We start from the raw sequence: 19,136 nt of genomic DNA, 5'->3' as shown, positions 1-19,136 counted from the left end.
TTCATCCAACGTCATGAAGACGTTAGGAACGTAAGATGGATGCCAAAACAACTTTGTGTGCCTGTTGGGGATAGAGTATCTGATCGAGCTGAGCTAAAGTTTTTTTAAATGATATTATTCCGAATCAATTTAAGACTCTGAATAGACTCAATACACTCTTTTTTATAAGAACCAGTAAATTTTTGATGAAACTCGGCCGTTTTTATTCTTTCACACTTTGAGCATAAATATGTTCTTATCCTGTTCTTATTTCTAGGGCAATATTAAGGTATTTTGGGTTTAGTACTCTATTTTTACTAGGGTTAACCCTTAATTAGTTCAGCCATTTCAGGCTCAGCACTGTTCTTAAAATTAATCTTGGAGCTCTGAATCTCATTGTTCTTATAAAATTATTCCTACGCAAAAAAAGAGTGAATATGGCATTAAGACAAAAAATGATTTATACAACTAAACAATAACTTATCTCGAAGATTCAGTTATTCACGCATTGGAGTATGCAGCTCATCATCACAGCTAGAGTATTCATTATTTCCAGATTTCTATTATTATTTGACGCTGTGTATTGTAATTTATTGTTTTGTCCTTTTTGTAGCTGGCACAAACACTAAATCAACGTCTTTCTAACATCTATATATAACGTTAGATGAACGTGGAAGCAACGTACCGTGGGCAATATGGGCTAGGGTGTAATTTATGTTAAAAATGAGAAATTTGTATATTTTATGTTTATTTATTTGAATTACAGTTCAAAATATTTATTTCCCCAATTTAATTAATTCTCTAGATTTACCTAAATATTGTTTGGTTTCCAAAAAATAACTGAAAATTGTACATAAACAATGATAGCCTTCTCTATGGATACTAAAAATGAAAATAAAAAAATATTCTTTTCGTTACTCGAAATTAAAATTTTTTTCTATTCCCTACAAATGCTAAAAATACTATCATTGATGATATCCTCATTAATACAACTATCAACCCTTAGCGACGTGGAAGAGACTGGTAACTAAAATAAAAGGACATTTTTCATGACGACGGTATTGAAAATACAAGTGTAGGAGTGCTCTCGTGAAAAATGTAAGATACCCTTTAGACGATCCTAACATCTACAAAAGATCACTGAAAAAAGAAATAGTTTAGGAGACGGGGTAAATTTAAAAACGACGGATAGGGCGGGGTGGAGTAAAAAGTGGCGGAGGTGTTTACAGTGTTCCAAACTCTACCAACACTTTTTTCCCCGTAAAACGCCCTGACGCCCTGACTCTTGTATTTTCCCGTGATTACTGACCCTCTAATGGATGTCGTCTAGATACCCTTGCATTCAGTTTTTACTTGGCCCCATATTAAGTGTAATTCTGTAGATAAATTAAACCCATCTTTTATTTGTACAAGGTCGTTTCTCGTCACACCCCAAAAAAATATATAGCCCCTCATTCAAATTTAATAGTATAATTTTACTACAAAAATGAATATTCTACATATAAATATAGTCAACTAGTTTTACAAACTAAATTATTAATAGCTTAGTTCAATCCAATTATTTGGAAAATACGTCCCCATCTATAATACACGAAAAATATGTACGACTTGTCAATAAATATAACACTAATTTAAAAATCTATAGAATGGTGCATTAATTTAAGTGCAAAAAATTATAATGTGTTTTATAATTTCGAAACTTTAAAAATCCTTGATATATTCATTATCCTTGTTTCTATAAACAGAGAATCTATGAAAATAGAAATCACCAAAAATATTCAACAACAATTGTTATCTATAGCAGCAAGATGAAGAACGTTGATTTAACGCTCTGAAGGTTGGGAAAATTTTTAAACATCTGGAAGGTTAGGATTACGAGATTTTACAAAGGTTTACCCGCAAGGGTAGTTGAACCCGGCTGGGGATGCAACACTCCTTTAGAGCTTTAGTGCGGGCGGCCGCCAGTCCGCAATCGAAATATCAGATAACAACATTTGAGGTTTGATGATTCTTCAAGTTTTTTTTTAATTTTAGATCAAAACCATTTACTCTACCAACATAATAATTTCTCTAAAAGGTACGCATCAAATCTAATGATATCTTGTTGAAATTAGGGATCAATGCAGGTATGTACGGAAATTAGTACAATATGGTCTTCATCCACTACAAAAACTGTCAATAAATACTTATCTAAGTGCAGTTGATGTGAACAAAATAAAAATTTAAAAATAAAATAAATCTCATCTAAATAATTCTATGACCCCGAACAGAAAAAAATCAAAAAATGCAAATATTTAGGCCATCAAGGATGCTAGGGAGAAAACACCTATAAGCAGCTTTCTTTGTTGTACTTTATCAAGGTAAAAAACTGATAAGATCGTCACCGCCTAACTTAAAACATGGTTTAATAGAAAAGCTTGTTAAGGTCGGTCTCCCCTTCACGCACTGCAATCGCACCTTTTGGCCTCAACCCTTTTGGTTTGGAAAAAGATTACGTCATAAAAATGCAGCGCGCGCTCGAAAAAAAAGTTGAATACATTTCAAATTTCTTCAACCGTTACGTCAGATCGCACCAATGGAATTGTTTAATTTTTCTTTTGACCGATAGCGTTGAAGCTTTGCTCGAAAAAAGTGCGATCGCAGCGTGCACAAGTTGAGACCGTCCTTTGTGGTTGGCTTAGCCAAAAAAAAGAAAGAAAATGAATAGAAAAGATTACATCAACCATACAAAACAAGAAGAATAACAATGACAAGTTTGCATAATGACTCATACTAGTACTCCGGGGTTTTGCTTTGTTTTTGGTAGACTGACAAATGAAAAATTAACTCTGGCGATATTTAGATTCTACATTCTAGGCTGACAAACTCTTAGCAAATGCAGTGCATTGATTAGCGTAAATATGTACTTGAAGCGGCGAACCGAACTTTTCGAACGGCGAATTGTAATTTTTCTCGTGCCTTGGACCGGCGAAATTCGCCGTTCTCTGGGCCTAATAAGACCCCTTAGTACGGCTCATACTATGTCAAAGCACAGAGCTGAGACTTAATAGAATTCAAAATAATTTAGTTAGAAAGGCAGAGCAGAAAAAAGGTCATGCACTCGGCCAAACCAAATAAAAAAGCAAATATTTATTCATCCTCGACCAAACAGCTTTTGAGCAGCAGTTTATAGCCCCTCGCCAATACCATTTTCCACTCAATGAGTGGCTCAACATCTTAAGTGTTGACGAAAAGAAAGGACAGAAAACCAACCAAATAACAGAAAACCATTCACAAACCAACCATATTTACTCATCCTCCTCGTCAACGCCACTCTTGTTAGCCAGCAATTCATGACCCTCTTCACCATCATCATTGGTATGGTTGAAGTATTGATTGCCATCAGCCCATTCTTGTTTCTCACCAGACGCAAAGATACAGTAAAACAATAAACCAAATAAGTAGATTGAAGCAGCAATGAAGAAAACAACTCGCCATTCTTCTTGTGTCTGAAATGTACGAAAACACAATACGAGTTTTATTTACATATTTCTTTTAAGAAATATGGAATAACGAGGGCCGTGTTGAATAAATAGTTCGATTTCCCACTGTCTTTCGGTTGAAACTATCAAGGCAAGGTATCGACGCCACATCTAATACAGAGGGACTCGGATTAAAAAAGCATTTCAATGATATTCTCTTGACAGGGACAGAGAACTAGCTCATTTTATAGAAGTATCTATAAATCATAAAATCTCGATAAAGCGCAAGTTCAAAGTACCGTCAAGTAGATACGGAAGTACACACTTTGCTTAAAAGCGCCAATGAAAATTATGCTATCATGCTAATAACTCCTTTTCTGATAAAAATTGTTTTCATACAAAAAAGCGTGTACAAACCTCATGTGGAGTAATCAACCCGACGACCAATGGACTTATAATACCAGGTAGCGTTGCAAAACAATTACTAATACCAAACAAAATGGAGGCATAACGTGGTGCGATATCCAAGTGATTGATTGGAAAACCCGTCCATGCAAAACCACCTAATCCAACAGCTAAGGTCAATCCAATGATTGCCAAGTCCTTATTCTTGGTGTAACCAACGATGACCATGAATAAAGCCTGTGAGAAGAAACCTGTGTGTGGAAAAATAGAAAAGGAAGTTAAAAGTCATAAGAATTAGACCGAGGCTTGGTTTGTCTTATTATTTGCGATTTTCAAGCTTAACCCTTCGAGCATCTTCCTATTTTTTTACGAGGGGAAGCTTCTTGGGGGGAGGGGGAGGCTCCCCTGAACATCTCAATATTGACAAGTGCTTATGAGTTTGAAATTTAAAATACATTTTATGTGGAGTTCCTTGCAAAATTTGAGCAAAAACAATTTAACTTAAAAGAAGTTAGAGGGGGTTCTACTTTGAGCATTTTAAAATATGATGACATCATCAATGATGTCAAAGATGCCAATTCATATTTGCGCACACTTGCAAAGTTTCAAGTCAATCGGAGAAATATTTCAAAACTTATCAAAAAATTTCGTTTTATTCAGCCTCAGACTGAGCTCCCCCCCTTCCCCAAGATAATCGAAGGGTTAAATATTCTTCAATATTCTTGATATGTTTACTCTGTTCACTTATTGACTTAAAACGTTTTTTCCTTGACTTTAAAGATATCTAAAGGCCGTTTTCCATTCGGCGGAAAACGCAAAGTGCTTTCCGCCTACATTGGTTCATCTGCGCATGTTCGATCTATAAGCAAGGCGGAATTTGAAGTTTTCTCGGCGGAAAATAAAAAGTTGAGAAAATCCAACTTTTCCGCTATCAAAATGTCTCAAATTGAAAACAAATCGAACATTTCAAGAATTAAAATACATTGTCAGCAAAAAACGTAAACAAAGGCTGAATCTATCCTGAATGTCTTCCTGTCCGATGATCTTATAAAAAGGTGTGTAGTGGAAAACACCCAACATTTTGAAGCCTATGGGTGCTCTTACCTTTTTGAGTTTTAATTCCAAAAAGGTTCTTAAAATATTCTTAATTTCACCATTTTGTGAGTATTTTTGTGCAACTTCTAAGAAATTGGGTGTTTTAGAATCCATAAAATCAAAGAGGGAAAGTAATTTTTACGCTTCTCACTTATAACTCTTTTGCTCAGAATGAAAATGAAAATCTTCAATTTCACTGTAAAATTATTATTTTTTAAAGAACCCTCATTCAAAATTTAAATAAAACATAACACATTTTTCTTTAACGATATTTCGACCTCTTACGTGTCTTTTTCAATTAAATGTTTTTCTCCACAAAAAAGAGACGTAAATTGAATTTGGAGATGTCACGAACAGTCAAACTTTAATTAAAAATTTCAATGGATTTTGTTTGGAATTATGATATCTCAGATATCTTTATCTTTTTTTAATTTTAGAATTCTATGTTTAGATTCTAATCTAATCACTGGATAGTGAAAAAACGTATTGTGCTAAATAATACTATTCATCCTATCTACATATTTTTGAGCTACCGTATACACCTTCTGGTTAATTCAACAATCTCACAGTTCTTATTCAAACAAAGAAATCGAAGTTCAAAATCAATATTAGTTCCAACGAAACATACTTCTCGTAGAACATCACACTCTTGAATGGCGAATAATCCACACAGAAAACGTAAAAAAATCTAAAAATGATGCAGAATTGGGAATGTTAGTTCAAACTTTGATCAAATAGCTACTACAATTTAATCCCCATACTTATTGGCTTAGATAAACTGGAAAAATCTGGATTGGTAAGAAACAAACTACAAACAAATAATCAAGACTCTACCAGAAGAAAATGTTCAAGACAATCTTAACTCTTGTAATCTTTTTTATCATCATCAAACTCGCCCATCAATCTATGCGGCCTGGTAATGAACACATGCTCTTTGTAGGCTTATTCCAAGACTGCGTTCCTACGGACCCCCAAACATTTCCTACGGACCACTCGTTACAAACATCTTACACAAACGCTAGTATATGTAGAACCGCAATAGACAAGGCTTACAATAGGAGACAAAGCTATTGGAACCATGTCCTCAAAACTTCGAAATTTGATCTCAAAGATACTATCAACCCCAACGATATGGAGTTCAAGAACTATATTTTCTGTACGTATTCCGAAATTGTCGAACTTGGAGTTCAATTAAAACTAAACCAAAGTTTTTACGTATCAGATAAGGTGCAGGGAATTCCACATTGGAATAAGAATCGTCTCCGTGATTGGCAACAAATGTCCAAGATAATCCACATCTTGGTTTATGCATCTAAAGAGGTTTCGCATTTCTTGGAGTATTTCTTATACAGTGAAGAGTATGTTGTTAGTTTCTTGAATATGGATTTCGATGTCACTTCATCTCTGGTTGATCACAATCTTGCTTCTTACAGCAATGTCTTACAATCAAATACTGAAGATTTATTGCACAAACTCGTCACATCTAAGGTTGACAATATTGGTATTATTCATTTGGATGAAAAGGACCGGACAACAATTTATGATGTAGCTATTGAACATTTTTATAAAAAGTTAATGTCAAAGTACCAAGAATTGAAGCTTTGCCATACACTATATAAAATCGATTCTTCAAACGCTACAGCCCTTAAGAGTCTTGTAAAAGAAGTCAACCGAAACACCCAGCTTAAGATTTTTATAGTTATTGGAGATTCACAAAGTCAAAATACGCTATTCAGATTATATGCTAAAAACTACACCGAAGGTACAAAAAGAACTTGGATTTCTTACGATTTCGACTATAACACAGAATGGTATGACTTCGAGTATTGGAATTTGTACTCATATTATTTGCCATCTCTCAGATATGTTGGATGGTCGTCACCTTTACCAGAGGTGGACCTTAACCTAGCCCAAACATTCTTGGCGAAGTACTGTTATGATTCATACCAAACTGAAGTTTCACGAATCATGGCTATAATAGAATTTCGGAAAAACATGGGCGTCTTGTCCTTTTTTACGTTTAAAGATTTCAAGCACGCAAACATTGGGAAATTTAAATATTTCACAAACGGTCAAAGAAAATTAGCTGATATCCTAAACGGCTTAAAAAGCAGGAGAAGAGAATTTCTACTTCGTGCTTACGACCTATCACAAAACAAACTAGGCTATCCTGGAGCTAACAAATGTCTCTTGTCTACCTGTGCGACAGGTTATGAGCCATTCTTCGGCAAAATCAACCAATCACAACCTTGGATCACGAGGTATGGACACAGTTGTCGGAAATGTTTTTTAAATTATTACAATGATAAACCAGCATCAAATCAAAGCTGCCAGAGTTGTCCAGAAATGATGGTATCATCAAAGGATCGAAGCCATTGTTACAGCCCTTACTATAAAGAGTATATCAAATTTCATCAATTATTACCAATACTTACCGTATCTGTTTGCAGTATAGGCTTCCTGGTATCACTATTTACTATTACAGTTCTTTTAGCGCACAGAAATTCACTGTTCGCCAAAGCAATTAATACGTATAATTGCTTGTTGCATTTAGCAGTGACTGGCTTACAATTTCTGTTTATCCCTCTGCTTTTCATTGGCGAGCCATCTTTATTGAAATGTCAACTCCGACCAATATCTATTTTTCTACTATCTACATGTCCAGCGATCATCATTTTAGTCAAATCACACAAGATATTGGCTGCATTCAGAGCTAAAACGGTGGTAACGCATTCGGATAAAAAGAAATCAAATATTATTCAATCATCTATGGTTATTGCGTTTCTGGTCATAGACACTAGTGTCCTTCTATGGTCATTGCTGATCCGATTGCCAGAGATAACGAAAACCGTCAATCACTCCATTCACGAAATCTCCTTAGATTGTAACACTGGGTTTCATATCAATGCACAAATCCTGCTAATCATTATTCAACATCTATTTTCAGCGGTCCAAGCTTACAGAGGACGAAATTTGCCAGGACCTTTCAATGAAGCGATGTCAATCGCATATTCAACGCTAACAGTTACTTTCACCTACATTACTATATTCCCATTATACTTTCTTCAGAGTGATAAAAATATCACACGTGCAATACAAATGCTCATATTGGCCGTTGCGCAGACACTGTTTTTGACCATTTTTTATGGACCAAAAGTTTATACTTTGTTGTGCCAGCAACATAAAAACACAAAAGCGTATTTTAGAGATCAAATGTGGAAAAGATCACAAGCGAAAGTCAATTTACAGATCAGTATATCAACCACTCATTCAGCCCATTGAAGGAATATAACCCTCCAGCCAGTAAGAAAAACTCCCTGTTGAGAAGGTACAATGCTTTATGATTTTTTTTAAATTTTAATTGATAATTTAATTATAATGCAAACCCCCTGGTAATGTTAGGATGAAGACCTTCTAAATTTCTGAATATTTGCGAGTATTGACAATAGCAATAGAATTCCGCTACATTTCAAAATATTTAAAGAGTGCAAACGTTGTACTTCTCAAACAAGGAGATTTTTCCATGACAATAATCAAATTCCAAAAAAAACAGGCTTAATGGATTTCAAAATATAACTTTAAAACGATACAAAAAGATAAAAACAGTCTATAATTCGAGACTTTATAATTCGAATCTTTCTTTATTTAAAAGAAAAGCCCTTGTTCCTTGAAGAAATAATTAGAGAGAGGCAACCATATATGTGCTCCTGAATATTCGAAAAAAATTGAGTAATTATCAAAAATTCATGTTGTCGCAATTGTAATTTTTAGTTCTTTATTTCTCGTCTTTAAAACAAAAAGAAACTTTGTTAAAATCATAGTGTCCTCCAGGGTTTGTTCCCCCACCAAATTCTTGATTTTTTTAAATCTCCCCCCCCCCCCCTTCTCCCCCCCCTATGACTTTTCAGTTTTTTAGTTTCCCCCCTCTTTTTTGCTTCCCCCCCCAGAAAATTCTGAAAATATCAGTTCCCCCCATATACCCGTATAAATTTCTCAAATGTCAACCTGGCACAAACGTAAAATTTTGCTGCAAAAGGAATACTAGACAAAATAGAACGAAGATTGGTTAATTTTTCAATCATGATCTAATCACATGATATCATGTGGACTGACCTTGGTTGCTGAGATAAAATTGAAGTGATTTCACACTTTCCCCACCAAATTTGCCAACTATCGATGTTTCCCCCCCCTTCCCCCCCCCCCCCCCCCCCCCCCCTTTACTATTCAAATTTTCATTTCCCTCCCCCCCCCTCACTCATTCAAAATTGGAAAATTGGTTTGAGGGAGGACACTATGTTAAAGACACATCCGATTTTTAAATTTCTCAGTTTTGGAAAAAAAATGCTTTGACACTTTGTGATCTTGTTATCGTTTCGCTCTAAAAAGAAATATAGCCATTCTATTGGTTAGAAGTGACGTAAAAATTGAATTCAAAAGAATGGTTTCATTTTGTTTCGAAGTGAAACGTTAAGTTCGTGAACGTCGGCTAATGACGAAAGATTAGTAAGAAGGATAATAAGGCCTACTTTAGACGGCCGACTTTCTCCCCTGCCTATTCTAATTCATGATATGCACCACTGGAGAGTCTTCTGACATTACATCACGGAACCAATAGCTCATTGGTTGTAAGTGACGTAAAATCAGTCAATACGTCACTTTCAACCAATCAGCTATTGGGTGGAATGGAAGACATTGCAATGGTGCATATCATGAATTCTGATTCATGATATGCACCACTGGAGAGTCTTCTGAGAACTTTTAAAATTTTCCACCATATACGTCACTTAAACAATAGAAAGTGACGTATCAGGTGGAACAACACAGAAAAGTTGCATAATTTCGTGAAGTCATTGCAGTGGTGCATATCATGAATTGTTAGAGTAGGCAAAAGGAGGGCAAAAAGTTGGCAGTTAAAATCTTTGCTTGGAAAAGCTTGAAAGAAAACATTGCATTGACGTCAAAAGAGGGCAATGCATTGAATTTAGACAGCCAACCTACTGCCCACTTTAATCCACAATTAGAATAGGCAGGGCGAAAAGTGGGCCGTCTAAACTAGGGCTAACAAACCTATAGAATTGAACATCTTTCGGACAGCGGTAGTGCTCATCATATTTCTGCTCCTCAAGAAATCAGCCAACCGACCAGCGCACTGGACCACAATCACCATAGCCAAGTAAGGTAATGCAGCTAAAAATCCAGCCTGAAAGAACATATTAATGAAAATAGGCACGTATAAGCTACTGTAAGTTGGTCTAATGTCGACATACCTCCTCTAATTCCGACACTCATTTTTAGAGCTGGGATTAAAAGGAAGGTCGGAATCCCTGATTGAAACTTAATTTCTTTGCTTAGTGGTCAGAGGGAAAAAACCTTTTTCAATAAGTGATTCCAACCATCTCTCGAAAGGGAGTCAGTTGAGGGATGTCGACACTAGACCAACTTTACGGTATTCAAATTAATATTAGCTCATTATGATCTCATAATCGATGTATCGTTTTGAGAGCAAAGACCATACTCTTAGGTGCCAAATAAACGGGGTTGGAAAATTTATTTGGCACCTAAGAGTAATAACGATGAAAGAAAAATTAGACAAGAATCTGATTCTAATAATTGCACTACCTCCGCCCATTATATAAGGGTGTAAATTTCTTCTTCTCATTGCAGCTAAAACCTTGAATCTGCCTATAATGTGACTAGTTTTTCTGAATGTTGAGCAAATCTTGGAAATTCTTCTGAAACTGTTGTGTAAGAGTGATAAGTTTAATTAAATTTGGCATAAATATTACTCAATATTCTGTTTGGTTTTTACAAAAAGCTCAGTTGTTAACCTGCTAACACCAATAACACCAGTAAGTTTTGGAACAATGTTCTTAGTTTTATTTTCATCACGAACAAAATGTTTTTAATTGTTTTTTTCTTCTTTACTTTCTGTATTCACTAACACGCTAGCTCAAAAAGGGGCTGAAATTAAATGTTTTCTTAGCCATTTCTGAAATCTGAGGCTGAGATTTCTCTTATAAACTTTGGCTAAAACTGACATAAAATGTTCTCATAAAAAAACCATATACAGTATCAACGATAATGGAACTTACAGCTTGTAGATTAAAATCCAGCACGCTTTTCAGATATGTTGGAAGTTGTGTCAATAATGTGTACCATCCCCAGTTTTCGGTCATGTGTGCAATAATGATTGCCCATACTGGCAACGAGGTTATAAAGTCTTTCCAAGGTATATTTTCAACCTTTATGTACAAGAAAAAAAACAAAGTTTGAATAGCACACCACTATGCAAACGTCATAATTAATACTTTTAACATTTGACCGAAATTCAATCCCAAAATCCTTTTCATCTTGATTCGTAATGCGTGCAAGTTATTACTTTTGTATTGTCAATAAGTGTGATTGACTTGCAAAAGCAATTAATGCAAAGGATGATGGGATTAAAACTCAGACAAACAGTAATTTTGATGTCTATTTTTAGAATCACTGCGGTATGCTATTATGATAATACTTCAAGTTTTATGGGATCGTCAGTTATCAAAAGAAAAATGACAAATGCTTTTATGTGGAAAATTTGAATGAATTGTAAAGAATTAGGGGATTATTTAGGGTAGTATTTATACAAAAGGTAATTCTGTATAAACGCTTTATAATAATGTGTAAAGATCAATCTTTAGACTTTTTAATATTTTCAACCTTGAAAAATGAAAGCGAATGGACGGCATTTTTGGAGAACAGGATTTTCAAATTCATCATTACAAAAAAATTGCAACAAGATTCTCTATTCAATCAATAATCCGTAATCAAACAGTACATTGTGTGTGAAAAAAGTTTTTTTTCAAATTTTTCATCGTGAATAAATATCAAGTCTCAAATTATGGTAGGCCTTTCCTTTTTTACCAGTTGTGAAAACATTATGTCATGATTTAATAAAGGTTTACACGTTTTTTTTTTATAAGAACGTCAAAAATTTTCGAAGCCTTCGGATGTTCTTAGCTTTTTGGATTTGAAGCCTAAATAGCTTTTTGGATTTGAAGCCTAAAAATGTTCTTAAAATGTTCTTATTTTCAGCATTTTTTGAGCATTTTGATGTAATTTCTTAAGAAAATGCATGTTTTAAGTCTCCAAAGCCTTAGAATGTTCTTAGAATGTTCTTAAATTTTTGGGCCTCGAAGCCTTATGTTCTTATATAGTTTGTTCTTATAAAAAAAACGTGTAGATTTAAACTTGTATTGTAACTCTCGAAACATCGGTTATTTGCCAAAAAGACTATAACGGCGAAAAAATAAACTTTCAAAAAGTTACCTGTTTTTCCGGTTTATCTTGCTTCAAAGAGTTTTGAATGTAATCTAATTCTTCTTTAGAGATTTTCGGATGATCACAAGGAGAGTCTGTCACCAGTGCAAACCAAAAGAAACTCCAAATCACACCAAACAATCCTAAAGAAGCAATGAGATAAATAAATCAAACATTTGCTTCCATACTGGTGAAAGCAACGTAACGTATTAAAATATCAGAAGTTTCGTTATTATTTTGTTTTCTATTCATTTTCCTATATCAATATTATTGTAGTATCATTGACAAACAACAACTAAGCAGCTAGATTTTTAAGAAATATAAAAAAACAACACCATATACATAGACGGCCTCAGATCCTTCTCATCGTCCAATATAAAATATTATTGCAGTAGTTATTATACAAACCTACCAAAAGTATAAAAGACCCATGGCCATCCAAAGGAATTAGCAATAACACCTGATAGTGGCATTCCTAGCACTGTCCCAGCAAAGGGTCCTGTAAATAATGAAAACGATTCGACAGTTAAAATGGACGTATTGAAACATTAAATTTACTTCAATCATTATGAATTTGATATTAAATGATGAGGTTATTCTAGACCAGTTCTCTTTTATTATGTGCTAGTACATTTCTTTGTTTAGACGTGTTGTAAACTAAAAATGTTTGTTCAAATTTTAAACAGAACTCCACATTGGAGTATGTTGGACTATACTCACACAAGTTGACTTTAAAATTCTAAAAGCAATGTCAAAAACTTTGAAAAAAAACGAAAATTAATTATCACAATTCAAACCTGAAAATGAGATTGTTGCAAGTTTACTTCTTTCTAAAGGTGGAGCCCATTTTCTCCAGATTGCATAAATGCTTGGGAATGTTACACCCTGAAAAGTCGATACTTCTAGTAATATTTAGTTTACATAAATTATTATAAATTATATTATCGTCCACCTCTAGGCAAAACGCAATGTCAAATATTTTTAGATATCCGATAGCAAAATATCTCTTCTGTAGCAGCAACGAGCATAAAGAAAATAGATTTTTGATCTAATAATTATTTAAATGTCACATACCGGGTGACCCACGAAAAAGTTCAGACGTTTCCCGACGTCTTGAGGCCGAACAAATGTCCCAAAGTGCTTGGAGTTTTGATATTTAGAAAGTAGATATCCTAACTTAAAATTTGAGCTATCACTTTTTAAATTTGACCAACTTGTTCTCTGCTTATGAGCTTTTAAAGTCAAAATTCACTTTACGGAAAGTGTAAAAAACATGTAAAAAAGGGGTATCAAATTTGGTATTTTTAGACGTTTTTGATATACAGTTTTTGAAAAAAATCTATGAAAGCGCCAATTTTTATAAAAACTAGTCTTGCTTTAAACAAAAACTACTTTCAAAGGTGTTTTTATTAATTATTAATGTCATAAAACTCGTTAAATAAGTCAATTTGTAAGTGACTTTCTAATTGATTGCATGAATTTAATACCTCTTTCTTACGTGTTTTTTACACTTTCCGTAAAGTGAATTTTGACTTTAAAAGCTCATAAGTAGAGAACAAGTTGGTCAAATTTAAAAAGTAATAGCTCAAATTTTAAGTTAGGATATCTACTTTCTAAATATCAAAACTCCAAGCACTTTTTTCGGCCTTAAGACGTCGGGAAACGTCTGAACTTTTTCGTGGGTTACTCGGTATATAAAAACAGATAAAAGAAAGTTCTTTTTAACAAAAGAGAAAGGAAATTTGAACGTTTTATAATGAAATTGACATCCTTAAATAAGAAAAACGTTCGAAAATGTCTTACAAAGAGGGAAGACTGAATGAAATAGGGAAAAATTAAAATGCTTTTCTGCTTATTGGTGAACGATAAACCATATATTCAACGTGAAAAATTGGATATCGAAATTATTCAGTCTAGCTTTAATGAATATCATCAAGCTCAACTGAATAATTTTCTATATCCGATTTTTCTTTTCGAATATCTGCTTAATATTGCATTCCAAAAGGGGTGAAATCTACAATAACCTAATAATAATACTCATTTTCAACACAGAGGATTACGATCTCCTCTTAAACATAATGGAGGTTTGAGAATTAGAGAATCCAGAATAATAATTTTCATTCTAAAAATTCACTATCATAAGATAAAAAAATTGTTAACCTCGAATAATCCTTCCGCCATTCTTACGGCCACCAGTAAATAAACATTACATCTAGCTGCAGGTGGTGTAATCAATGTAAAAAGAGCTGTCATTAGGACACCACAACCAAACAAGTTTTTACCACCATATTTTGTAGCAAGCCAGCCACCAGGTATTTGTGTGATAATATAACCATAGAAAAATGAACTAAGAACAAATCCTGAAAAAGAAAGACATATATAATGACCTTAATTTGATAGTTTGACTTATCTGGATTTTGTCCTTGTACTTCGTCCATTTTACAATTATGCTTACACTTTTAATATCCTAATTTTTATTTATTTTTAGAACACTATAATAATTACTGATGATGATATTAGTATATCGAAACATGTTTAACAATAAAAATTAACATTGCTTTGGTCAAGTTCATTCGACTATATGTCTTGCTATTGACTTATTATTATTATTGACCTTAGTAAGCATAATGATTACTTAAGCAATGAATATATGACTATTCACTTATTTGCAGAACCAAGTTGTTTTATTTAATGAAGATCTGTGCCTATCTTGAAACTCAGAGCATGAATTAAAGAAAGTATGAGTAGCTTTAAAGAAATTACAATATCAATACCTTGAAGTTTTGGACTCCAGTCAAGTTCTGGACTCTATAAAAATAATTTCGAAGGGAAGTATAGAGAATTATAAACCATCTTTATTAATAAAAGAAGAATTTTTCTAAAACTGGATCAAGAAGTTACAATTCTTTCTCAAATCATAGTTTAGAGCTCTGCTAAGAAAAAGGAAAAAAAACAGCCCTGTAATCAGAAGGCTGAAATAAAATTTCTTACTGATCCAAACTTCAGCCATATGAAAGTTTTTCAAAACGAAATCTCCCTACTAAATGAACAGCTGTTTTCTTAAAACAAGCTTGAGTTTTAAAATCCTGATAAAATTTTAAAAACTTACCACAGTATACTCAGTCCCATTTGCATATTTGGCTGTCCTATTGGATACCATTGCCACCATAGCTACACTAAGATTTACTCTCAATGCGTAAACATTAACAAATCCAAAAAAAGCCATGATAGCGACCAGGTAACGTTTTGGCAGACATGCACAACAACAAAGGTCTGCTTTTGGACGATCATGATTGGCTTTGTGATTACTACTTGCATCATAAGAGTAAAGATCAGAATTTTCACCTTTCACCTCTTTCCCTTTCTCAACACGATCCATTTCAAAAGACATTTAGTTGTTCAATCAGAATTCGGGTGCTTCTGTAATCAAGTCATTTTTGTACTATTTATATTACTAGATTCTAACCTGGTTATTGATGAACAAAAACAAGATTATTGTATCGTTATTGTTAATTTAAATCCAAGATCTCACAATCTCAGATCTTTTAGTTACAAATATGGCTTGTAAGTAGGCTTTAGGTGACCCCTAAATTTACACCATGGAAACTAATTTATATTATGTTGTATGGAGGAAAGTTCTAGAAAATGGTCAGGGAACAAGGGGTCAAATTCTGACGTTTTTTGAATAAATTTCATATATGAGACTACCTTATTTTACATGAATTGAAAAATTTCGTGTTAATAAAAACCCCCTTAATTAAAACCAGCCGTGTTGTCCTTGAAAAAGCAAATAGAACTTGTGTTAATTTTTAGCCTGTTAATTTCAAGGCCATTGAATACTTGCATAGTAATATTCGTATAGTAAGGTACTAAATTTAGGTACTATTTCAAGAACTGTCAAGAATTGTAAAGAATGATAAACATAGATAAATAGATAAAAGGATCTGATGAAAAATGTAGGCGAAACCACGTTTTAACTTTATTATTATATATCTGTATATTATACAGCCATTGAATAATTCCTAATATACCCTAGCTCTTATACCACGGTAGAATTTTTTTCTTGGTGATGTATATTCAACTCAGCTTCTCCTCGTTGAATATTACATCACCTCGGGTTAATAAATCTCAATAACCAATTTTTACCCATTGAATATCTGCTTGAAATGAATTTCTCTGAGTACAATATTATGATATAATATTGTAAAATAGTCAAGTGAGATGTCTCATCACATTTTGATTGTTCTTCTTTGTTTCGATAACAAAGAAGTGAGAGTTAAAACACATTGAAAACAATTCAAATTTGATGGGCATGCTTACAAGGTTTTATGAAAAAAAATCCTTCGTTTGATTCTCAAATGATGACAGTGATATTATTGATTTTGTTCCATCAATGTTTGTGAGTGCACTTTATAGTTTTGATTCCTCTGAGAGATATATTCTGGTTCTCATGTTACCAGGCGATGTAATATATATAAACCCTATTGAACTGATTTTCGTAAATTGAACTATCAAATTTTATAAAATTAGTCAAACGATAACTGTTCGATTAGCAAACTGTATCAAACAGTAATCGATATCTTCAGTTCGTTTACTACACGTTTTTTTTTTTAGAAACTAGTTTTACCAAGCAATGTTTCGGCTTTTTGAGCCTTAAATGTTTCTTACATGTTTCTAAACTTTGTCAAGCTTAAAGGACGCATGTCAATAATACAAAAGTCTAATAGACTAATCTACAGTACTTTCTTATCTTCTATATATTTATTTTCTGACTGTTATGTAAGTATTTTTCCGGAACTTTGCCTTGATTGGAAGGTTCTTAAAAAAACAAACAAGAAGCCTGTTGGCTTGAAGGCCCAGCGAAAAGTAACGTGTTGATAAAGAGCGTGCAAAACAGCAAATGACCCTGTTAACATGGATCAAAGTGAAGACATGGAAAATTTTTCCAAAATCACCGCTGTACTTCTCATTAGTTAGACGCTTGAAATTTTATTGAATGGTCTCCTACCAACCGGCGCAGGTTCACCCGGTTGAATACTCTCAGGTATCGTGAGATTGGGTAACTTGCATCAGTGGAGGCTAACATAACATGCATAACATGCATAGCCCTCAAATGAAAGACCTGGCTGGTCACTAAAATACAACTATGCAGCTCCGCTCGCAGCTCTACTCTACCATTTTTGTTTTGATTTAATTTTGTATTTTATAATGACCAGCCAGGTCTTTCATTTGAGGGCTATGCATGTTAGCCTCCACTGATGCAAGTTACCCAATCTCAGGGGGGTGGAATAAACCTTTTTTCAAAGAGGCCACCCTGTTGAATAATTATGTAGTCCAGCAGAAAAACAATGATAAAACCATTTATAATTATTACAATATGCACGATACAGTAATTATGCATGGCTCTATCATTGTTTTTATGGCTGGACTACATAATTATTCAACAGGACGTCCTCTTTGAAAAAAGGTCTATAAAAATGTCCTAGGTGGAAAATTTCCATAAATTATGTGCGCCCATAGAAAAATATTTTAAAAAACCCGCAAATATATAGTGAGTGGGCGCTTTTTAACCAATTAGGTGCACTCACATATTCAGGGAGATATATCCCTGCAGGCATGTTAGTTGGACCAGACAGTAAACCAGAAAAATGATCTTTAAAAAACTAGACGATAAAATAGTTTACGGTCTGTATATCAAGGCTAATAAAATTCATGAGATTTAATGTGAGTTAACAGTTAATGTGAGTGATAGATCCAGAAATGACCATTTTCACTGTTCATGCATTGTAACCATGAAAAATGTTTCAATCTAGTTCAAATTTACCCATGAGCTGCATTTTAGCGTCAATTAACAGATTCCAGAATCAGTGTATACTTTAAATAATTATGTGTCGAGTTTGAAAATCAAGCCACCGATCGTTTAATGCGACAGATCCAGAAATGACCATTTTATTTAATATATGTGTAGAATCATGAAAAAAGTCCCAATCTTGTTCAAATTTACACATGAGCTGCATTTTAGTCTCCATTAACATGATTCCATAATCAGCTTATTTGAAATAATTCTGTGTCGAGTTTGACAAATCAAGCCACCAATCGTCAAACGAGACAGATCCAGAAATAACCATTTTCACGCGTAGCATCATGGAAAAAGTTCCAATATTGTTCCAATTTACACATGGGCTCCATTTTAGTGTACCAAATTCCAGAATCAGTTTACTTGAAATAATTATGTGTTGAGTTTGAAAATCATACGACGTCCCACCACTGCTGACCACCGTTGTTTCTCTTGTTATAAACAGCATGAACAGCGACATATCCAGAAGTGACTGTTTTCTTATGTAGCATCAAGAAAAAAGTTCCAATCTTATTCAGTTTTACACATCAGCTGCATTTCAGTTTATTTATTTCTATATCAGAAGCCATTATTTCCTAAAAATTTATATCTATAAAGTCTTTTTGAAAACAAGAAACTAAAAATGAAAGTGATTTATGGTAGAATTTTCACTCATAAAACTTTATGAAAACTTGAGCAAAGACTATAAGGTATGGCAGAATGTTGAAAAAAGGTTTATAAAGAAAAATAATTACAAAATTTCTTTGGTTTGAAAGTCTCTTGACCACTAAAGCAAAGAAAATGTTCAAGAAAGTATGAATCAACCTCCTCGCTTCGACTGCCATCTTGTTTTGTTTTGAAAATTGTTTTGAAGGAGCGCGGAATCAGAAAATATATCTTTTATAGCCAGTATCCGACTTTAGCAAGCTTTTCCCTCTCCAGACGGCAAAATTAAAAAGTGTGTTACTGGTTTTAAGCGCCGTTTCTACCAAAACGGACAGACAGATACACGGACGGAAAAGTGCTAATGAAAGGCCCTATTGCTAGCGCTGGGCCAATTAAAA

The 19,136-nt window shown here is 33.7% G+C and overlaps 1 protein-coding gene across 1 annotated transcript; it reads right to left on the bottom strand.

Moving 5' to 3' along the window:
* Nucleotides 1–738: 738 nt before the first annotated feature.
* Nucleotides 739–15,725, bottom strand: LOC136805137 (sialin-like). The gene is made up of 10 exons (XM_067061703.1): nucleotides 15,346–15,725; nucleotides 15,011–15,044; nucleotides 14,397–14,596; nucleotides 13,034–13,121; nucleotides 12,649–12,735; nucleotides 12,246–12,379; nucleotides 11,033–11,182; nucleotides 10,008–10,140; nucleotides 3,858–4,096; nucleotides 739–3,467 (listed from the first exon to the last, which is right to left on the bottom strand). The coding sequence occupies exons 1-10, from the start codon at nucleotides 15,625–15,627 to the stop codon at nucleotides 3,267–3,269; spliced, it is 1,548 nt and encodes a 515-aa protein (XP_066917804.1). The 5' UTR covers nucleotides 15,628–15,725; the 3' UTR covers nucleotides 739–3,266.
* Nucleotides 15,726–19,136: the final 3,411 nt, after the last annotated feature.

Source organism: Clytia hemisphaerica, unplaced genomic scaffold (assembly GCF_902728285.1).
Source record: "Clytia hemisphaerica strain Z4C2 unplaced genomic scaffold, Clytia hemisphaerica genome assembly, whole genome shotgun sequence".
Taxonomy (NCBI): domain Eukaryota; kingdom Metazoa; phylum Cnidaria; class Hydrozoa; order Leptothecata; family Clytiidae; genus Clytia; species Clytia hemisphaerica.
This window is presented reverse-complemented; position numbering and strand designations above follow the sequence as displayed.

Bases quoted from the DNA above. Each gene is read 5' to 3' on its own strand.
- LOC136805137 (XM_067061703.1), bottom strand. From the start codon at position 15,627: ATGTCTTTTGAAATGGATCGTGTTGAGAAAGGGAAAGAGGTGAAAGGT. The intron at 13,122-14,396 runs GTTAACAATTTT...TCGACTTTTCAG, and splicing joins TGGCGGAAGGATTATTCGAG to GGTGTAACATTCCCAAGCAT. The intron at 10,141-11,032 runs GTAAGTTCCATT...ATGTTCTTTCAG, and splicing joins TGGATTTTAATCTACAAGCT to GCTGGATTTTTAGCTGCATT.